We start from the raw sequence: 23965 nt of genomic DNA, 5'->3' as shown, positions 1-23965 counted from the left end.
TTACTAGAGTTTTGCTTACTCCACAGCACATTTGGTTAGATCTGCTAGTCTTGCTTGTTTCTGCTTGAGCTAGCGTTTATCTTACTTATTGCAGCTTCTGCTCTTTCTTGTCCTTTGCACCCCTACTAGTCTGTTGTGTGACTGACCCATTTTCATGGGCAGGTGGTGAACAGGTTGAGACAGCTTGCGATGGCATGATGACGCGATGCATTCAAGGCAATGCCCTTTCCTGACGTTGCGCTCCTGGGGATACTTTTGATAGATGTGGTATAAGGTTTCTTTGAAAGCATCTCTTTTGATTATAACTCTGCATTTCTAAAACTGTATTACCAAAATGTGGTTTTTCTTTTCATTTCAATAAAATATATATTTGAACTTCAAATCGGTTTGTAAGGGGGAATCTGCTTTTGGTTGTAATGTGCTCAAGGTCTAGGGACTTGTTGTTTTGAACCTGATCTTCCGCTGAACTTCTGTTTTAAACTCTAATAAATGATTGATTTCAAAGCTTTCGACCTTTTTCATAAAAGGTTTCAAGTCCACGATTTTGGGGCGTTACATTAAGAGTCTTTGAGTGTAAATGTATTGTTTTACAAGAATAATAAACTTTCTCCTTGTGCTATTTCTTGTGTATTTTTGGGGTATGATGTTTTGAATTAAAAATGAAAAACTATATGTTTCAAGAAATGTGTTGTTAGAAAAGGAAAATTTCTTTGAATTTAAAAAATCTAAGGAAATAACTGAGTATTCTTTTTGTTGGATTTTATTCCAAAATATGATAAATGTAATTTTGATTTTGATGAAAGTCATGAGCTTAGAAATAATGTTGAAGAACAAACTCATGATAATGACACTAAGAGAAGAGCAATCTTGTAAGGATTAAAATTGTATACAATATTCTAGGCATAGTGATTCTAAACTGCCATGTGCACTTGAAAGATATTTTGATATCGAAAATCAGTCGAAAGTACAAACTAGAAGGTTAACTAGAATCTCAAAACCCCCTAAGGAATTCATGTCTTATGACTCTTTTTCACCTAAGTACCAAGATTACATTGCATTAATACATTCTTATATAGAACCCTCGATCTATGATCAAGAAAAAGAACTTTCGTGAGCACACCAGTAGAATTTTGTCCTATCGTGAGCTTGGGTCTTTCAAAAGTTTGGGATGTCAACTCATACCTTGTGACTGTTGAACTGATTATGACGTAAAGTTGCACTCTATGTCATAGGGATTCAGCCAACCAGGTGCCTCACCTGTGTGTCGCGACGAGGGTGCGCGTGCGGCACTGGGTGCAGTCAACCCGACCTTGGGTGCGGTCAATGCACCCAGGGTCATATATGTCTAACTTTTGGACTTTAAAAAAAAAAATCATCCGATGAAATGGGCTGAGGAGAGGAGGATTTGCCCTAATCCTCCCAACCCCGACGTTGTGACCCGTCTCTCGAGCCCGACGCCGACGACGACCACGAGCTACCACCGAAGTCTAGTACGTATTCTGTCTCTCTCATCATCTCCTTTAATCTCTCTCTCTCTTAATGTCTCTCTCCCCTCGTCTCTCAATCTCTCACTCGCCGTAATACGCTGGTTCTGCCCACTTTCTTGCTCTTAGCTCAAAATCACAGTTTTTTTGTGTTTTTTCGCACATTCAACACCATAGATGTGATATATAGGTTTTGTTTAGTGGGAACCGACTTTTGGATCACCGGAATCTGACCTATATACAGTTTTTTTCGATGATTCAAGAATCAAAATCAATGGCTATGAAGTACGAAGGCTCATTTGTTGAAGATATCAGGGCATGACATTTCAGGATGCAGAAGAGTTGATGAGGCAATGAGAAGACAATACAAGAAAATACAAGATGAATATGAAAAGAGAAAGACAATGAGTGATTCTTGTGCAATTAGTGTACCATTTTTAAGCCACCAAGAAAATGCTCAAAAAAAAGAAAAGTGGATGTAAGAGGTAGAGGAAGAGGAACAATACAAGCATCATTCAATATATATGGAAGGGAGGAGATTGATAGAAAAGTAGAGAGGTATTTTTATTCTAGTTCACTACCATTTAATGCAGCTAGAAATCCTTATTGGAAGGATTTAGTTACATCTTTGGCAAATTGTAATTTCAGTGGCCATATACCTCCAACCTCAGAAAAACTACGAACCATACTTCTTGCATAAGAGAGGGTCAAATGTTGAGAGATTGCTAGAGATTAAAAAATATTTATGGGAACAAAATGGAGTTTCTATTGTTTCTTATGGGTGGACAGATATTCAAAGGCGTTCACTAATTAATTTCATTGTTTCTTCGCTTAGTGACCCAGTATTCTTGAAAGCAGTTGATGCATCTGGTGAATATAAAAATAATGAGTATTTGAAGGGATTATTTATAAAAGTAGTAAAAGAAGTGAGTGATTAGAAAGTAGTACAAATCATCACAGACAACGCTTCAGTTTGTAAAAGTACAGCATTGAGTTTGTAGAGTGAGTATCCTCATATTTTTTGGACTCCTTACATAGCACACAGCTTGAATCTAGCCATCAAGAGCATCTGCAACCTCAAAGAAGAAGAAAATTAATCAACATATGCTCTATGTTCATGGATTGAGGAATTAGAAAAAAATGTCAAAAGTATTAGGAATCTTGTTGTCAATCACCATCATGTTAATGCTATATTTAAGATGCATTCTGACCTGAAATTGTTGAAGGTCGTTGAAACACGCCTTGCGTCCATCATTGTGATGGTGAAGAGGATTAAGTGAAGAATGCTTTGGTTAGCATGGTGACTGATGAGAATTGGGCATTCTATCGTGTTGATGATGATGTTAAGGCTCAATAAATTAAGAAATTCATTGTTGATGAGTTTTTGGACAAAGTTATATATTTTCTTCAATTTACGCAACTTATTTGGGAAATATTGAGAGAAGTTGATAAGGATGAGTTCATCCTTCACAAAGTTTATGAAATGCAGGATAATATGATTGAAAAAATACAAGTTGTAGTTTTTAAGAATAAAAGAAAAAATCTTGTATTAGATGATTCAAAAATTTTTAACCATATTCATTCAATTTTAGTCAGAAGATGGGATAAGAGCAACACTCATTTGCATTGCATGGCACATTCTCTTAATCCAAAATATTATGCAAAAAAGTAGCAGGAATGTGGTATTGGTCGTGTCCCTCCAAATTTAGACTCAGAGCTATCAAGGCATAGAAATATGTATATGACAAGACTTTATCTAGAATCACATATTTTAAATCAAGTCACATAAGAGTTTGAAAATTTTGCATATTCGAGATTATATGGACAAATATTACTAGCGAGAGAAGAGGAGAATATAGATCCTATCACATGGTGGTCAATATTTGGATCAGAAACACCTGTTCTCCAATGTCTTGTATTGATATTGTTATCTTAGCCTGCTAGTTCATCCATTTGTGAAAGAAATGGAGCACATATTCTCAAATTCACAACATAAAGATAAACAAACTCATCAGCAAGCGTGCAGAGGATTTAATATATGTTCTTTCTAATCTTCGACTACTTTCGCGAACTAATGATGAATACAGGTACTAATTGCTCTCTTAGTTATTTGACTATTTCTTAGTTTTTTCATTTAAATATACTTGTATTTAACATTTTCAAATTGGGTTTGTAATGCAGATAAAGATCATCCAAATTTTGAGATGTAAACCTAGAAGAGTGTGACTTAGAGAGAGAGCATTATTTCAACATTACAAACATAGATTTATCTGAGCTCAGCCTTCCTTCTTATAATGCATTTGATGATGAAGCAAAAAATTATTAGGATTCATTACCTCATCGTCATATACATTGTATAAGATATACTTTTGGTATGTAATTATGCATTGTTTGCTTCTTTTGTTAATATACTGTATAATTTATTTCTTTTCTGTTTTACTTATTTGATTGTTTCTATAATATATTTAGGTTGATTTAATTGTAGTGTTAGTTTTTATGATGTAGAATAGAATTGTAGATTGTTAATTTGATTTATTGCATGCATGATGATGAATTAATTTGATGATATTATGATAATTAGTTTTTATTTCATTAGTGTTACTGTTGTTAACTGTTAAAACTTAAAATATATATATATATAATATATAATATATATATATATAATTTTTTATATTTTTGCCCTCCTGCACCCCCGCACCCAAGTTTTTTGAAAGTGCCGCATTGTCGCACCCGACCCGCACCTGCACCCATGTGACAAGTTGCACTTATGTCGACTTTAGTGCAATACGGTCATGTCCCAAACTCTTTCGCTTAGATTTCGCTCGGCTTAGAAGTTGGGTAGCGGTTATGAAACAGCAAAAGAGAAACTGCTGACTTGCCACAATACATGGGGTAGATCAAAACCTCGTGTTTGATCCGGGTCGAGCGACCAATCAATTGGGTCGTGGTCTCTCCTACTTTGGGGGCAAAGGAATATGGAGCGTAATGGTATGTTACAGGCTGAATTTCAGAAGATGGTGCAGATCCAAGCTCCAGGATCCACATGACTTTTCCTGCAAGCAGTGAAGGTTGTCCAGGCCTGGGTGGGGCCCAAGTTGATAGCATGGTAGCCGACATGTCTTCTCTAATGAGTGACAAGTAAGAAATCCATAGCAAGACACGTGTCAAGCAGAAGAGAGAAGTCAATTAAAGAGTGAGGTCCACCTAGGGGGCATGCCATGCTAGAGAGTCCTAAAGGACGTCCCCCAGTCTAGAAGCTTATTAGAGTTAATTAGGTAGTTAAAAAATTGTGGAAGAGTCCTTAGTTGATTTATTCTTTTGAGGAGTCCATTTTAGACAATGAGTCCTCTCAGAAGGACTCTAGAGTCCTTACTCAGTTTTTATTTTTCAGTAGGAGTCTTTATGCTTTAGGATAGGTTGATGGGATAGGGACTATATCCCAGACCTCTCATCTATAAATAGAGGTCTCGGGTTTCCCTATATGCATTATGTACTAATTGTTTTGAAGTTCTCAAAACCTCGCTCTAGTCGCCCTCCTCTCTCTCCTCTCTCACTCCTCTCTCATGACCTCTCTTGTCCCTCCCTGGTTATCAGCACACCAGGCCCCAAGGGTTGGGCGTTCAGCCCTCTATTTAAGAGCTCGGGCTCCCCCAATGTCCCAGACCGTGCATTTTTGTTATTTCAGCAAGCTGAGCAACGTCTCCGCATTGCAAATCATGTGTCCGAGTTCTAGAACGTGTGGAACCCCATCCCACCCTACTACAGTCCTCCAAGATACCTCTACAACACTTCCTTAGCCTTAGAATAGCTTTTGTTGGTTTTCTAGATCTCGAAAACCAGCATCACATCATGTCGGGTACCCGAAAGACCTGAATTCCCTAAATTGATAACCTCTGACCACCAGCAACCTCTCCCAATGTTTAGGACATATCTCAGACTCTCACATGCGTTCCTAGGTATCCCTAGAACCCCTGCACTAGAGCCTTTCAGTTTTGTACCAAAACTGCACTCAAAACGCTTACCCCATTCAAACCACACTTACACGATTTAACCGTTTAACCTTGTTTTTTCCTGTTTTGCCCAATTTGCAACAACAAGAAGCCTCAGACCTCTTCCCTACCATGTCCAGCAAGTTTTTGCACCCCCGACACGTGTATCACAGGTCCCACGATCCAAGAACCTCAGGTTAGATCCTCTTGCTTCCGTCGAGCTCAAACTAGAGTACCCGTCTGTTGCTAGCTCGGGGCTCCCTTCAGATCCAAGTTTCAAACCTTCAAAACCAGATCTTAAGGAGGGCCTAACATGTGACACTAGGTACCTACACCCCGCAAATATGGTGCTCGGAAAACATATGTATAATGTATTGTATGCTACATGTAGATGGGATAAGACTTCACAATAATAATATATTGTAACATCCCGAAATTTTAACCCAAATTTAAGAGGAATTTTTTTTTTTTTTTTACCAGCGGAAACAAAAAATAATATAGGGTTAAGTATTTCGAGACATTACGGTGGAGAGAAAACCCAACACATTTATTTCATTCCATTTATCAATGAAAATCATCAAAGTTAAAATTATAAGAAGAACGCAAACTATCCCTGGAACAATAAATCCAAAAATCTCGATCGGATGCCTCATCCCGCAGCCGCTCATAAACCATATTCTTCACCTGAAAAATAGTAAATTGATTGGAATTAGACTACCACGTCTAAGTAGGAAAAACTGTAATTTTTCTTGTAGGTATTTCATGTGTCAAGTAGGTGATGTGGGTGTCGTGGTGATTTTCAGCCAATACAAAAGCACATATAGAAGGCGATGCAATAGCAATAACAGACATATAACTAAGTAGAGAAGTGGGTTATGCAACAATTATAAATAACCAAGAAAAGCATGTTATGCAACTACAACAGTTAAGCAAGTCAAGTATTAAGCAATTAAAGCATATTCTGTAACAGCACTATCAGGAACATGCATAACATCTATGTAATATCCCCAATATGTGTTCAAGTATCTCGTATCTGCCCATTTTAGAATGTCGTTTCATCACAAGCACTGAATATAAAGCATGCTGAAAAATATGCAAATGTCTCTTTAATGACTCCATCACAGTGTTACCTAACTGTTTTAATTGATGTTTATCTTTTCTTATCCCGAGGGTACACACGGGCCAAGGCAACCATCTCAGAAGAAAACGTTCGGGGGTATATTATTCAAGGGTATTTTATTAACCCGAACATTCTAACTGAGACTGAAATCCCAAGGGAGCGGCCAGTGACCGAGAGAACCTCCCAAAGGCCAAAACCAAAACACAGGATGCATCCCTAACTTCTGCAGAAGAACAAAGAGCTACCACCTAGGACATATTGGTAGTCTGGGTCCCCTAACTCCGAGGACTGGGGACCAACGAGTCACTTTAGCTCAAACCAGTTAAACACGTCCCCGGAGTTTTGTACCACCTACCCTCTCCAAGGTAAGCCCGAATCTGAGTGGGTTAATCTTTTCATTTAATTATTTTCCCGAAGTATAGGGCATTTCCCCAACTTCCTTCTACTACCATAGCAGTAGAATTCCCAACCTTAGTCATTTTACCAAGGCTTATAAAACCATCCCAATCCTTTATCATATTGATTGCATAACCCACTCAAAGTGCTCCGGTGTCTTTAAACCAGTCAAGCACGAATGCTCCGGTGCCTTTAAACCAGTCGGACAACAATATTATATTTTCATTTTCATGTGGATTCACATCATAACTTCGATGGTCTATGCATGACCCTCAATACACTGGCCACAAACCGACCCATAGGTTCGGTTACCAGATCATCATTCCTCATCATTATTCTTTATTTATTTATTCTTCAATTGCAAATTGCCACAATGTACCATTAGGTTTTGACTTGTGACATCCCAACACAGGGTGGCATGTATTAAAAACTCTGCCAACAAGCAAAAACATTGTTGGTGTCCTTTATTGAGCATGCAGTGTAATCCTAGAGATTTGGTAATATAACTAAATACTTTTCTCCACACATTCTCATTTGAACATTCCACAAGATATACAACTTAGTTGGCATTTGATACTTTCAACAAGTATGTAGTGTTAGGCAATATTACTTCAGAAAAATATACAGTTTAACATGCATATGGACATTGGAGAATAAGCATCTTACCAGCCACTTGCACCTTCTAGATGATATACATGTAATGGGCATTGGAACTTTTTAAGAAATATGCAATTTAACATCATAAATTGTGTAACTTAATATGCAACTAAATATCAACTGAATATACAAGTTACTTATGCAGTTGAACACCAAATTTGCATGCAGCTTAATATCCTGAACAGAAAATCACAAATCCCCATATGGTAACTAAAAAGGTTGATTCCACCTAATAAACACCTATATCAGCCACTCCCATGGTTGTTCCAATAAGATCCAGACTTTCACTATACAGCTAAGTAGTAACTCGAATAGCCCCTCATTATGCATAAAAAAGAACATTAAGGATCAGCTTGACATGCAACCTAATAGGAGAGGTTGAGCCCTTGCTTAGTGTACAGTTACACAGGCATCAATTAAATATGCAGCTTCCTATGATACAGAATCTCATCATAATAGGCAGCTAACTAGACAGTAACATCAGATTAAATATGAAATTTCATATAAAACAAAATATCATAATAACAGGCAGTTAACATGACCGTTGGAATTATGGAGTACAGGCAGCTTTATGTGAAATCGAAAATCATTATAATAAGTAGTTAAGTTGTCATTGATTACTCATGTGAAAATCAAAAGGAATATGCACATGTTCTGATCCAACTGCAAACCCACATTCTTGTCATTATGATAACACAAAAATATACATATATATATATATATGTGTGTGTGTGTGTTTATATGTATTTCATTAGTACATTTGCAGCAATTTAACAATTAATTAAAACACAAGTGATTCCATCTAATAATTCAGCATGTATAGGAATCTGTAGTGCACTTAACCATGCATCACTTTACCCAAGCATACGCATTTTTTTCCAAGTTCATCGCATAATCCTAACCTACCTTATACATACATGTTATTCCTGTTACCCTACGTACAGAAAATCACAGCGAATGACCGGAATCGGAACAGTGTGTGGCGTACAGCTTGGGCCCCGAACTTAACTTAGAAACACAATTTTGCCATGGATCCATACAACAATTCAATTCCTACTAATAACCTATTTATCAGTGTACCTTAAGTAAAAGACAATTCATTTCAGCACCATGACAGGAGAGAACAAAAAGGAAACCTGACAGACTACTAATGATAACGTGGTAAAACTGCCTCAACTGAACCATGAAAAAAATACTGAGTCCTACTTTAACTGGGATTTCCCGAAGCATGCTATCCATCACATATAAATCTTAGAGGCAAGGACACTAATAACGGCTTGTTGAGATACAATGTGCATGGAAAAATTAAAGCACACGCAGCAATCACCAGGTAGCTCGTCTACCCTTCGGCCTATCGAACAAAACTATCTCCGCAGACCACCACTCAGGGAGATCGGAAAAATCTCGATTTCCATGACTTCAAGTCATCTACTCTCTTCAGAAATTGAACTCATCCAGGGAAAAACCCCTTCCATACTTGGCAGAATACACAAGCCAATTACCTTTTAATGGTGGGACAAATCCAAAATTTCCCAAATCAGGGGTTTGGGATTTCGGATTCCCTAATTTCCAACTATCGGGTTTCGCAGTTGTTGAAACCCCCAACTCCGACTTCGGGGTTTCCGTCAGCCATGAGCCAGGGTTCCATGGCGACCGAAAATCAGAGGGACCCCAGTCGCTCGAGTTAGGGCTTCCCTGTAACCCACTTCAACATGCTCGACACTCTCAATACCCAAGAGAAAAGCACAGAGGTCCTACCTTGACCGGCGTAAGAAACCACAGGAGGTGGCCGTTGTCGCAAGAACCGGATCGCCGGCGCCGACGGCTTGCTGTTGCGCGGGGCGGTGTGAAACAGAGAGGGAGATGAGAGCAGGAAACGGGAGGAAGAGGAGTCCCGGATCCCTCTTTAGTAGAAGGGTGGCCTCCCGAAAATGGAGGAGGCCGTTACCCTCGCCCCCGGCGGCTGCTCTCCGGCCCACCCCCTCCCATGCGATATCAGTTAGGGTTCACACTGAACCCTAACTTTCCTTTTTCTCTTTGTTTTGTGTTTTATCGGGCAACCCATATCGGGTTGCCTTTTTCTTCTCTTTTTTTTTCCATTATGCAGGGTGCGGGCCGAGGTCCAAATCCGAGACCCGGGATCCAACCACGTGTTGGATCCGTGTCCCTCAAGCGATGTGGATCCGTGACAACTTTACGGAGTGGATCCGAAGGTCGGATCCAAATAGATCCAACTATGGATCCACGCGATATGTTTATTTATATATATATACATATATATACTATTATACCTATATATGGTTCCTTTATGGATCCTTATTCGACTTATCCGGATCCGTTCGTGGATCTGGATCTCTTTCTTAGGCGGTAAAGTATTATATTCTTAATACATTTGGTTTATTCTTCAATACGATCTTGTGGGTCTTTCATAGGTTAATATAGATCCATTTACGTTATCCAAAAATTAACATAAATTAATATGGATCCAAGATCCACTGTGCTTCGTCAATCCTTTTAATAAATTCGGATCCAGAAATCTGAAGTTTTGATCATACTCTGATTTAGAACTACGGATCCAAATGAATTATTATGGATCCAGCTAAATGTACATTGATCTCTATGATTTCAATTCAAGGATCCAGATTAATATTTGAAGTTCTGATATCGAAGATCCAAATGCAATATTATGGATCCGAACATCGCCTCCATTCTCACTAAAGTGTTATAGAAATTGTCTCATAAAAATCCGATTTACTTCAAGGATCCAAATAGGTTATCTAAGATCCAATTACGAATAAATAATTAAAACCATAAAATATTCGTGTATTACCTTAATGACTTAAAAGTCTACATTTATTTAGTTGATAAAAATCAGGGTTATTACATATATACACAGTATATGTTCTAGAATTTAGTTTAATAGTGTTCTTGCATGCACATAATATGTATATGGCAAGGTGTTCACATGCATGTGTATGTGTGTGTGTCTCTCTGTATGTGTGCCTCTCCGACTCATAAATTACCTTAGTCATTAGACATGGAGAACTAATACTCTAGAGACCTATATCCCACTATATAGGTTCAGATCATAGGTTCTGATCTAAAAAAAGAATTCAATGACCATGAATTGGTCCAAGTTTTCTTTTTCTAGTATGAACAAATGAAGAAGCAAATAAGGAGAAATAAAAAGAAAAAGAAGAAACAAGGTGATATTCACTCAAAAAAGATGCCCAGATTATTTGGTCTCCTCATGAGAAATAATCCGGACGTCATCAGTAACAGAAGTATGACTATTGTATAAATAAAGTAAAAGATAATTGGATCACTTTCCTTTTTCCTTTAAGAAGATGAATAGGAGGGCAAGGATGCAGCTAAAGGATATATGAAGAAAACAGAGACAGCTCTATGTGAAAAAGAAGTCCAGTCTAGGTCAGATGCTCCGGTGCTGAAGAGATAGAAATGCACTCCAGTACCATGTCAAAAGAATAAGGAAGATATGAAGAAAGACATTAGGCAAGAAATCGTTCCAAGGCACTTGGAAGGCTGCTTTTGCATTGTGATTAAATAATAAATAAAATATTCTTAAGTAACCCAGATGTATCACACCCTTGTCAAAAAAGAAGGAATAAACCAAAAAAGATTATAATTAACATGCACCTTTCTGTACCTCTTCCAATCAAGAAATGGAAATAATTTAAGACTGAAACAAAGAGACACAAAGTTGTTGACTTGGTTTTATTAAAACGTTAAGGTGGTGTTTGGTGGTACATTTTGGGAGATGCATTTGAAGGGAGGTTCATCTCACACATGTTTTCTCCGCAAGAAAGCATGCCAACTCACAAATAAGTAAGCTGGCAATGACTTATCAAACAGATAAATTTTCAAAACATGGCAAATTTTGCATGTGTTGTATCCAATATGCATTTCAATTGTCCACGCTAAGCACACCTTAACCTTCCTCTTCAAAGATAACCTAGTTCATTCACTTCATTCCTATGGTAGACAAGACAATGAAAATTTGGGAAGAAACATTAAATACTTTACTGGATGCATGATTTTCTTTTTCTTGTTTACTGAAATTTATGGCAATGACCAGATAACCAATAATGAAGAACCCAAAAGAAAGACAAAAATGCAAATATCTTTATCCAAGACCTTAATGCATTTGTGAAACATGGTCACATTGTCTTTGGAGAATGGATGAGATATATCAAAATACAGCTTGACTACAGGATTGAATGATTGCCACAACTTCTCAACCAAAAGACAAACCATGATTCCGATCAAACAATTAATAAATGGTATAAAGAAAAAGAAGTATAGAGTAAAGAAAAACTAAAAGCACATACCATGGTCAGTGCCAAGCATTGGAAAGTCTCATTCCGTCCAATTATGTCATTGCGAACAGCATTTATGACCAATCTCAAGAAGTCATGATTTTCGTTAAGCAAGCATGATGTTACGATATAGCCAACCTGAAAGCATTCTAGCACAAGTTAGTCTACCAAGCAAGCTAGTAAGTGGGATTAATGCATGTAAGATACTGAGCTGAGTTATTATAAAATGCAATCTTACAATAACGCAGGCATGTGTAAATGATTACAAGAGGAGTGATTCATTGAAAAAAAACACATAGGAGTGAAATCAAAGAGCAAAGCATGGAACAAAACTTTCTCGGAAGGAAAAAACATCAAACTATCCAATGGCATTAAATATTGATTAAGTCATGAAACAGACCAAATGATCAGTAAGAAACACCAATGACTACAATATTTGAAAGGAAAACCAAATTGACTATAAGAAAATAAACAAGCTTACACATAGAGCACTAAAATAACATAGGTCATAGAATTAACAAGTCAAATGTTGATTCCCTAATCTCATTAGGGAATCATACTGTCTTCCACTTAAACACCATACACCTATGTCACATGGGTGCGGGTGCGGGTGCGGGTGCGGGTGCGGGCATTCGGCACTTCCAAAAAACCCAGGTGCGAGGGTGCGGCAGGGGCAAAAATGTAAAATATATATATAAGGGGGTCCGGGGGTTCCCCCAACGCGGGTTTTTTCAAATTTCATTTTATATACAGCTGCACGATATCACACCAGGTCATGTAGATCTGAGTACAACCCCAATATGATGTTATTTGAAATCCATGTCTAAGAATAATATGTCAGATTTGGATCAGAGATCTAAACAAATCCAATCCATTTGCAGCCCTAGCATTGGATGCTGGTTTGTGAGATTTTATTTCACAAGTTTATTAGTCTTCATAGGCCACGTCGATCTGTAACAAGTTCATGCTTAAGAGCAGATCTTGGTTACTGTGGCTTCTATCTCGTCAGGAGAAGAGTTCGTCAGGAGAACAGTGAATGCTAATAGCCAGCAAGGCTACCACCATCATATTATCATTTATTATGGAGAGAGAAAATCCTTTACGAAAAAAAAGGATTAGCAAGGCTACCACCATCATTATCATTTATTATGGAGAGAGAGCAAGGCTACCACCATCATTATCATTTATTATGGAGAGAGAAAATCCTTTACGAAAAAGAAGGATTTTGAAAAGGCAGGAGCAGCAGCAGCTGTCAGTGGCTGTCAGCAGAATTTTTTTTTTAAAAAATTCCGCTGCCCATTTCATAGGGAAAATTTTAAAAAAAAAATGGACCTAAATGATCCTGGGTGTGGTCAACGCACCCAGGATCGGGTTGACCGCACCCGGTGCCGCACCCGGTGCCGCACCCGCTCCCGCGTCAAGTCGCGTCGACGCGGGTGTGGCACCCTGCTAGCCGAATCCCTGTGACATAGCCATACACTGTCTTCATAGAAGAATTTATGTGCATATAATCAGGTGATATGCAGAATTGCCAAAAATTAGAATGTTCAAATCAATAAAAGTAGATGTTGAACCTAGTCCATGATGTTTCCTACTTAAACATGTCAGAGAATTAACATGTCAAATGTGTATTCCTGAATCCCATGGGGGAATCTTATTGTCTTCCACTTAAACACCATCCATTTTTTTCATAGAAGAATTTATTTGCATGTAATCAGGTGATATGCAGAAATGCAAAAATTAGAATGATCAAATCAATAACAGCAGATGTTGAACCTAGTCTATGATATTTCCTAGAAAATAGACTTTTTGTAATTTTTAAATGCAAACAATCAGGTCATTCTCAAGAAATTAAAAGAATTATATTTCGATTTTGTTTTCCCGATTCAGTCATGCATGAAGCTTTTCAAAAATTGGCATAGGCCTCACTTTTCTAGTTAGACCTGCAATGGACAACTTAACCAAGAAATTATTTTACAATGTTTCGACTTGCTATGCCTGATTCTCTGCTTTTCTTATGCATGTGAGGATTTAAAAATTAACATATATACTAAACGTCCAGGCAAAATTATATAATTAATCAATCTAGGCCAGTTATACTACAACAGAATTTAGCCATAGCATGAAATTTTCTAGTTTTCAGCCATCATTACAAGCATTTTGGAAAAATAGAAGCCAACTATGCAATCTCAATGAACTGTTTTCAAAATTGATCCGGTATCAAGGCCAAGCAGTCATTCTAATGTATATGCCTTAAGGTCCCAACTCTTGGTATAGGATGAAATAGCAGTACATATCATCTACAGAAATCCATATTGTCAAATTAAAAAGTTAATTGATTTCTTCTTTCTTCCTATAAATGAATTCACCATATGTATAGATACTATGAATTAACAAATCCACTTTTTGGATAGAGAAACACAGAAGATTTCACTAAAAACAGATTACAGAGTTCTCATGTCCAATTCTAGAAGGCCTAAAAAGTGGTACATTTTCAGTAACTTGATCAAAGCATAGGATTTAAATGTTATTGTTATATATGGACATGGAAATATTGGTGACGAGAATCCTCAAGGCCTCTAATTCCAGTCTATGTCAGATAGGGGCAGGTGCGGATGTAGGTGTGGATACGGGTGCGGATGCGGCAATGCGGCACTTTAAAAAAACTTGGGTGCAGGGGTGGGGGAGAGTATACATATATTTATTAACTGTTTTAAGTTAACACTACGTGTATGTGTGTGCATTTATGTATTTATATATATAATATAGATAAAACTGGACTTGGTTAGGGTTAATTGAATCTACTTTCGGATAGAAATGGACTTCAACGTGGTTGACTTCACCTGACACAAAGGAAATCATGTCCAAGTGTCGCACCCGCATGGATGCGGGTGCAGTGTCCGGTTAGAAGAGTCCGTGTTACATAGATTCCAATCCTATATTAAAATGCACACGGGTCCTGCCACATTTTCAATGTTTGTTGCTGTTTGTTTGTTTTTTTTGTTGAGGAAGCTCTTTTGTCTTTCACCAATAAAGCATTACACCTTAATCCCTTCAAATTCCACGTTTCACTTGCTTATGTGGACTTAAAGCAATATGGTTTTTATCTAGCTTTTCATGTGTTTCAAGGTACATGCTATTAACAATTTGGTATTCTGAAGCTTCAACGTAGTATGCCTTTGGACCAGCATATGCATTGTTTTCTCTCTCCATCTGCATCTAATTGCAATTTCTGCACTAAAGGTTTTGTCTGCCACCCATGACCAATACACAAAGCATACTGGACCTCTAGATAGTGCAAAAAGAGAAGGGAAACAGTGTACCAAACTGGATTGATCACACCAAATATGTCCAGAACTTTATGTCTACATCACTTATTTTAACACTTGTTAGAGCTTTGAAATGTTGTAAGACTAAGAGCCAGCATCGCTATATACCTAACTGCTTCTTCCACTCACTATTTGCTTTCCACCTCCATGGCCGGATAGAGATTTCTTATTTGGCATTTACTAATTTAATCCAGATCTTTTATTTTGTGCAGACTACCCCCACCATTTGGCTCATAAAACTTTATTCATTTCATCCAACTGGATTAACCCAATCCTTAATTCCTTAAAGGTGATGTAACCTGCTTCCACTCAAGCAAGCCACTCTTACCATAGTTAAGCTGCCCTTCCAAATGAATATTCACAACATTTTATTGATTTGATTCTCAATTTTCCAAGGGATTATGAAAAGTCACGCCTGATTAAAATAATTCTACCTGATAACCAGAGAATTTGTTTTCTAACTCTAGATCATTTTGCTAATGGTGTTTTCAACTGCAGCCCAGTGAAAATCATTTGACCCACTCTCCACAAACGCCAAAAGTATCTAATGTGTAGATCCTCATATTGGAAGCTGACAATGAACTAAGCTGCCTCTTTGGTTTGTTGAAGATAGTGCCTGCACATTTCCTCTCGTCAATACTAAGGCCTGAGGTGGTGCTGAAAATTTATAACAGCAACCAAACTCACACCATCTGTGCCACTGACACCAATCCTAATATAAGCAGATCAATGGGGAATTGTGATATGAATTATGGGTCAATCACCAAAAGCAGCACTCCAATAAACTCAGCTCCTTGTTTTTTCTAGTATAACTGCCAAACCTTCAATGGTGATGTTGAAAAGGAGAGGTGGATAGCCTTGTAGAAGCACCAGAGAGATTTTCAAGGGTTTACCTTCTGCACTATTTATATTGATGGTTAGGGATGTGCTACAAATTAGATTATGTATCCAGTAAATCTATTTCCCATTGAACCACATGATCGAGTAGGTAGGCCTAGCAATAGGGGCATTTCTTTTATGAGACCTCCATACTTTCAATACAGAAAATTCATTTCAGTTTCCGGTTATGGTTGATGTGATAGCTAGCATAAGGGCTGGTAATAAGATGCCCTCTTATTATGCATTGAAGGGCAAGATTCTGAAGCAAGTAGTTGTAGACACTAAGCAATAGCATAGTGAGTCCAAATAGTCTTAGAAGACTACAGGCTACACCATTATGGCAGAAGGAAGGCGGAAAAGTACTGAAATATGGTAAGCTTTTTGGTTTATCGTCTTAAAGTCGTAATGTTTTTAAGATCTACTGATATTGTTGAGAAACTCTGTTTTGATGTCACATAATATGATACACTGTCTTATTTGATTTCATATGATATGATAATATGTCTTCTTGAAAAATGTTATATAATGACTAGATATGTTTTGCCATATATTTAACGAGTATTTGATGCAAGGATATCTCACTCAAAAAGGATGGAAACCTCTTGTTCAAGTACAACTATGATGCAATCATACTCCTTGAAGAAAAAGTTTGTTGAGCCATGCACTCCTAAAGACCTTCTAAAGAGATCGACTTCCTCAAGTTGAAGATTTCTTTCTTCTTTAGAGTCATTTGTAACAGAACCTTCAGAAGGATGCATATTGCATATTGCATATTACATACTCACTCATAAAAGCTATTTCATAAAAGTATACGATAGTTTCAAAAAGCTCCTTTTTGAAAACTAATAATTGTACCTTCTTACAACCCTTTATGAAAAAGGTATTTTGACATGATTTCAAAATGTAATAATTGTACCTTATGTCATATACAAGACAACATGTAAAGAAATAATTTCAAATATAGGAAAAAGACAACATGAAATCGGCTACACAAAGAAAACAAATATAATATGTTTTGAAAAGACTCTAGTTACCTTCTTTAAAGAAATGATTTCAAATATAGGAAAAAAACAAAACATGAAATCGGCTACACAAAGAAAACAAATATAATATGTTTTGAAAAGACTCTAGTTACCTTCTTTAAAGAAATGATTTCAAATATAGGAAAAAGACAAAACATGAAATCGACTACACAAAGAAAACAAATATAATATGTTTTGAAAAGACTCTAGTTACCTTCTTTAAAGAAATGATTTCAAATATAGGAAAAAGACAAAACATGAAATCGGCTACACAAAAGAAACCAAATATAATTTGTTTTGAAAAAGACTCTAGTTACCTTTTTACAAACTCATAGAATGTCGACTTACTTAAAGTCATCATTCTCTTTGTATAGCATTAAATACCTTCTGTAAAGAATCCTTGTTAAATATCCTTCTCAAGAATGTCGACTAACTTGTAGTCTTCATTCTCTCTGTAGACTTTGAAAACCACAACATAAAGAAAATACTTGACATGACTATGTACAAATAAATATCTCAAAGCACTCATTGTACTTACACTCATTTAAAGTAAAGAAGTACCTACTGTACCACAAATCATTAATTAGGATAAAGACAAAACCACATGACAACCTACAATCCAACGTTCAATGTACTATTGTAAGAAATAAACTTTTTACATAAAATATGTATTACCTAAAATATTACAACGACTAGTGTACCCTATATTATACTTTTATGAAAAGAAGACTTTCTCGAATTCCTCTAAAGATGTTTTTTTGAAATGACGTGACATTTCACATCTCAAAAAGGCTACGATTTCAAAAAGGCCAACGACTATTTTTTTAAGCTATAAATACACACTAAAATGAACTATTCAAATAGAAGGGAATGAAATAGACAAGTGAGCTTACAACGAGAAAAATACCTATTTGATATTTGAAAGAGAGCCTAGAAAAAGAAAGAGAAAAAGTCAAAAATAACTCTTTGACAAAGAGTATCTTCTGAGTGACAAACAGAACATTCTGAGAATCCTTCATTCGTGCATTCATATCATCCTGAAGGTTCTATAGGAAGTATTGTAACTTTCTGTTATTCACTGTATTCCTTCTTTGTTGAAAGAAGTAGACCTCTGTGAAAGAGGGTGTTGTCCTTCTCTGTTGAGAGAAGAAGACCTCTGTGAAAGAGGGTGTTGTACTATTTATCCGGTGACTTAGATGTTATAGTGGAAAGCTCAAGTGGTTTGCTTGGGGACTGGATGTAGGTCAGGGTTTTGACCGAACCAATATAAATCATGTGTTTATTGTGTTGTGTCTTATTGCTGTATTTTTTATTATATCAACTTGCATCGTATTTCACTACCTTTCTTCAACGGCTCCAACTATGGATACTGGAAGTGCATAATGGCTATTTTTCTCAAATCCATAGATTTTGCTGTATGGAAAATTGTTGAGCATCCATACACATCTCCTTCCGCAGACTATAACTTATGGTCTGATGAAGAAAAGAAAATGGCAAACCTAAATGCAAAGGCTATGAATGTCTTATATTGTGCCATTGATCAGAATGAATTCAATAGAATATCTATATGTGAATCTGCTTATTATATTTGGCATTCTTTGGAGGTTATTCATGAAGGAACCAACAAAGTGAAAGAAGCCAAAATCTCATCTCTTGTCAGAAAATATGAGTTGTTTAAAATGAACAAAGATGAACCCATCACAGAGATGTTCACCAGATTCACCAACATCACCAACGATCTGAAATCTCTGGGTATAACCCAATCTCAGACAGAAAAGGTGAAGAAAATCTTGAGATCTCTCACAACTGATTGGGAGAAAAACACTACTGCTATTGAAGAAGCTCAAGATTTATCCAAACTTTCCCTGGACGATCTAATAGGAAATCTTATGGCTTATGAAGTCCACATGAAGGAAAGAAGGGAAAAAGAACAACCTTTGAAGAAAACTCTAGCTTTCTCAGCCCTTTCTGAGGATGAAGACTCAGAAAAAGAAACTGAGATTGCGCTACTCACCAAAAAATTTCAGCGTTTTATAAGAAGGAACCGGCTTCCAAATAAGCACAAAGAAAGAAAAGACCCAAAAGAAGATTCTATGTGCTACCAGTGTAATAAGTCAGGTCACCTGAGACGTGACTGTCCTCTTCTCAAAAGAAAATCCAAGACTGAGGAACCAAAGAAAAGGTTCTTCAAGAAAAAGGCTCTGCATGCTCAATGGGATGATTCAGATCCATCCACCAGTGAAGAGTCAAATGATGATGAAGCAGAAACCGCCAACATGTGCTTCATGGCAGAAAGCTCTGTAAGTGAATTTCTTGATTTCTCCTTTGAAGATCTTCAAAATGCTTTTCAGGAACTTTTTGAAGAATCAAGGAAAACGATTCTAAAAAATAAACAGCTGAAATCTGAGAATCTAGAGCTCCTTTTGAAAAATGAAAAACTCAGTATTGAAAATTCTGAGTTACAAAAGAAAAATCTTCTTATTACTTCTGAAATCTCATCTACTAGCTTCAAGACTAAAAATCTGCAAGTAGAAATTTCAGAATTAAAAAGTAAAACTGAGAACCTTATGAAAACGGTTTTCAAGTTTACTAAAGGAAAAGATAACTTGGATAAACTCCTATCCTCTCAAAAAGTCTCTTTCTACAAGAATGGTATTGGCTACTCTCATTTCAACAAGCCTTCTTGTATGAATCAAAAGACCACTTTTGTGAAAAGTTCATCTGAACCAAATAAGGAGTATTATAATTTTAATTTTTTTAACTCCTCTAAGGCTGTAGACAAACCCAAATCCAAATGGATATGGGTTCCAAAGTCTAACAAAAAGGGACCCGATTGGGTACCAAAAAGAAATTTTACTTAATGATTTGCAGGCTCCAAACAAGAAGAACAGATGGATTCTAGACAGTGGATGTTCAAAACACATGACTGGACATTCAGACCTCTTTGTTGTTCTTCATAAAAAGGAAGGAGGAACCGTCACCTTTGGAGATAACAACAAAGGTTTGATAATAGGTATTGGTAATATTGGAAATATAGATAAACCTCTTATCAAAGACGTTCTCCTGGTTAAAGGCTTAAAACATAACCTTCTAAGTATTAGTCAAATGTGTGATACAGGTTATAATGTTAGCTTTAATCATAATGCTTGTCTTATAGCAGACACCAACGAAAATATTATCTTAAAAGGTATAAGAAAAAATAATATATATGAACTATACCTAGAAAACATCACAGAACATTGCCTTATAGCTAATAATGACTCTCAACATCTATGGCACATGAGAATGGGTCATGTCAATTCTAAGTACATGTCTAAATTAGTTAAAGATAAGTTAGTACGTGGGTTACCCAAAATATCTTTTAAAAAGGATTACTTTTGTGATGCATGTCAATTAGGAAAACTGTCTAAATCATCCTTTAAATCAAAAAATATCATTTCAAGCAAAAAACCTCTAGAGCTTCTCCACCTGGATCTCTTTGGTCCTTCTAGAGTAGCTAGTCATAATCACAATAAATACGTTTTTGTCATTGTAGATGACTACTCAAAATTTACTTGGGTAATATTTTTGAAAAACAAAAGTGATACGTTTTGTCAATTTGAAATTTTATGTAAAAAGTTACAAAATGAAAAATCTTGTTCTATTGTTAAAATTCGTAGTGACCATGAAGGAGAATTTGAAAATGAACTTTTTGAAAATTTTTGTAACTTGCATGGTATTTCTCATAACTTTGTCTTTCCTAGAGTTGCACCTCAAAATGGTGTAGTAGAAAGAAAGAATAGAACCCTTCAGGAATCTGCTAGAACTATGCTCCAACATAATAATCTTGCTAAATCTTTTTGGGCAGAAGCTGTTAATACTGCATGCTACATAACAAATAGAGTTCTCATTAGACCCTTATTAAATAAAACTCCCTATGAACTATTCTATGACAGAACTCCAAGAATAGACTATTTCAAAGTCTTTGGTTGTAAATGCTTTATCCTAAACACAAAAGATAGCCTAGATAAATTTGATGCTAAATCTATTGAAGGCATATTTTTAGGATATTCAAGTCATAGTAAAGCATACAGGGTTTTCAATAAGAGTTCTAAGTCTATTGAAGAATCTATGCATGTTAGTTTCTGTGAATCTATTGATCAATCTGTTCATAAGCAAACTAACGATGATGATGTTGAAAGTACAGATTTATTTTTAGATAACACAGCTAAGTCTAATGAAGATGATCATCAAAGAACATTTGTCGATATCAAAGATCATCCTCAAAAGCAGATTTTGGGAGAACTGACAAAGGGAGTTCAGACTAGAGCTCAGCTAGAACGGATTGCAAATATGGCATTCATTTCTCAACTTAAACCAAAGAAGATTGATGAAGTCATCATCGATGAGTTCTGGATGCTAGCCATGACTGAAGAACTGAATCAATTCCAAAGGAATGAAGTTTGGGATCTTGTACCAAGACCAAAGGATCATCCGATCATTGGGACAAGATGGATCTTCAGAAACAAGCTAGATGAAACAGGTAATGTTATAAGAAACAAAGCCAGACTAGTAGCTCAAGGATACAACCAGGAGGAAGGTATTGATTTCGATGAAACATTTGCTCCTGTTGCTAGACTTGAATCTATTAGAATGTTTTTAGCATATGCAAGCTATATGGATTTCAAATTATATCAAATGGATGTTAAAAGTGTCTTTTTAAATGGTTTTATAAATGAAGAAGTTTATGTAAAACAACCTCCAGGATTTGAAAATGAACAATATCCAGATCATGTTTTCAAACTAAAACGTGCTTTATATGGCCTAAAACAAGCACTTCGTGCTTGGTATGATAGACTCAAAACCTTTTTATTAAAAACTGGTTTTTCTGTAGGTAAAGCAGACTCGACATTATTTGTGAAAATAGTGAATAATCATACCCTAATTGTTCAAATATATGTGGACGATATCATCTTTGGATCTTCTAACAGCACTCTTTGTGAAGAATTTTCTAAGTCCATGCAGAAAGAATTTGAAATGAGTATGATGGGAGAACTCACCTACTTTCTTGGACTGCATATTAAGCAAACCAAGGATGGAGTTTTCATCAATCAGTCTAAGTATGCTCGTGAACTTCTGAAGAGGTTCAACATGAACTCAACTGCTTCAAAATCTACTCCTATGAGCACTACTACTGTTTTGGACAAAGATGAAGATGGTAAGTCTGTTGATACAAAGATATACCAAGGTATGATAGGATCACTACTATATTTAACTGCTAGCCGTCCAGATATTATGTTCAGTGTTTGCTTGTGTGCTAGATTTCAGTCAAATCCAAAAGAATCACATCTTAAAGTTGTAAAAAGAATAATGAGATATTTAAAAGACACAATTGATTTTGGATTATTCTATTCAAAATCCTCTACATTTGATTTAATCTCATACAGCGATGCTGACTTTGGTGGAAGTAAATCTGACAGAAAAAGCACAAGTGGAACATGTCATATGCTAGGGCACTCACTTGTATCATGGTTCAGTAAGAAACAAAACTGTGTATCCTTATCTACTACTGAAGCCGAATACATTGCTGCTAGCCTAGCCTGTACACAAGTTATCTGGATGAAACAAACCTTAAAAGATTTTGGTTTAAATTTTGAAAATACAACTATTTTCTGTGATAATACTAGTGCTATAAACTTATCTAAGAATCTGATTTTACACTCACGAACTAAGCACATTCAAATAACACACCACTTCTTAAGAGAACAAGTCTTAAACAACATAATTAAACTCGAATTCATACCCACTAATCAACAGTTAGCAGACATATTCACTAAACCATTGAAACTTGAAGACTTTACACGAATTAGAAGAGAACTAGGAATATGCAAACTAAGTGACTTATAAATTAATCACACTTATTATAATACTTCTTATAAGTTTTGTTAAAATCTTACTTTAAAAAGTTTTTTTCTTCTTATCGATTTTTTAAAACTAGGTTCCCATATTCACGTGTACTCTAAACTCTTAAGACACATTCTTTATGTCTTTCAACTTGTCATCTTTCAAGTATACCTCCATAATGACTCCCTGTCCTATCTCCTTTCACTCATATCCATAAGAACTAATTATATTAAAAGCTATCATGACATTGTCCACATCACTCATCTCATAACACCTTTTGTCACTCTTGTCTTCTTGTGAAAACCTCTCTTACGATAAGCTATCCGAGATTCAACATGATATTGTGTTCCTCACTTATGTTATTTTTTCAAGTGATATATCCCTTTTCATGACTTCCTTTCCTCCTATTAAGACACTTCACTAAACTTTATGGTAAATAAATCGAGTGTTTATCTTTCTTATTTTCTTCACCACCTTTTTCAAAATAAAACTGTCATATTTCACGTAAAATCTTACTACATCATCTGTTATATCATATCCTAAGTATAATCTATTATCGTCCTTTCATCCTTCACACCTCTTATGAAAAAGTATTCGAAAAACTTGTCTTTCATTTTTTATTATTCTCATTAGTACCTTTAGTACTCTCTCTCTCTCATACGAATTAAGCCTCCATTCTTTTCAATCCGTGATTTTAACTCCTTTACTAGTTAAAACTTAACTTTATTCTCTATGAACTTCCTCCAATCGAGTTTCTTTAAAAATATGTTTATCAATTAAACATTAATTCATGTCAATCATAACTTTATTTTATGTCCTTTATCTCATATCAATCATGAACTTTTTTCTTGTTTTTTTTATTCCTATCC

At 36.1% G+C, this 23965-nt stretch overlaps 1 protein-coding gene across 1 annotated transcript in view; it reads right to left on the bottom strand.

Moving 5' to 3' along the window:
- Nucleotides 1-23965, bottom strand: part of LOC149815364 (AP-2 complex subunit alpha-1-like) — a 124035-nt gene that overhangs the window by 82318 nt on the left and 17752 nt on the right. Inside the window, exon 3 of the mRNA XM_089989408.1 lies at nucleotides 11996-12121. Coding sequence (XP_089845534.1) covers nucleotides 11996-12121 — 126 coding nt within the window. The remainder of the gene's footprint in view (nucleotides 1-11995; nucleotides 12122-23965) is intronic.

The sequence above is a fragment of the Nuphar pumila genome, chromosome 15, assembly GCF_984573655.1.
Source record: "Nuphar pumila chromosome 15, dmNupPumi1.hap1.1, whole genome shotgun sequence".
Taxonomy (NCBI): Eukaryota; Viridiplantae; Streptophyta; class Magnoliopsida; order Nymphaeales; family Nymphaeaceae; genus Nuphar; species Nuphar pumila.
This window is presented reverse-complemented; position numbering and strand designations above follow the sequence as displayed.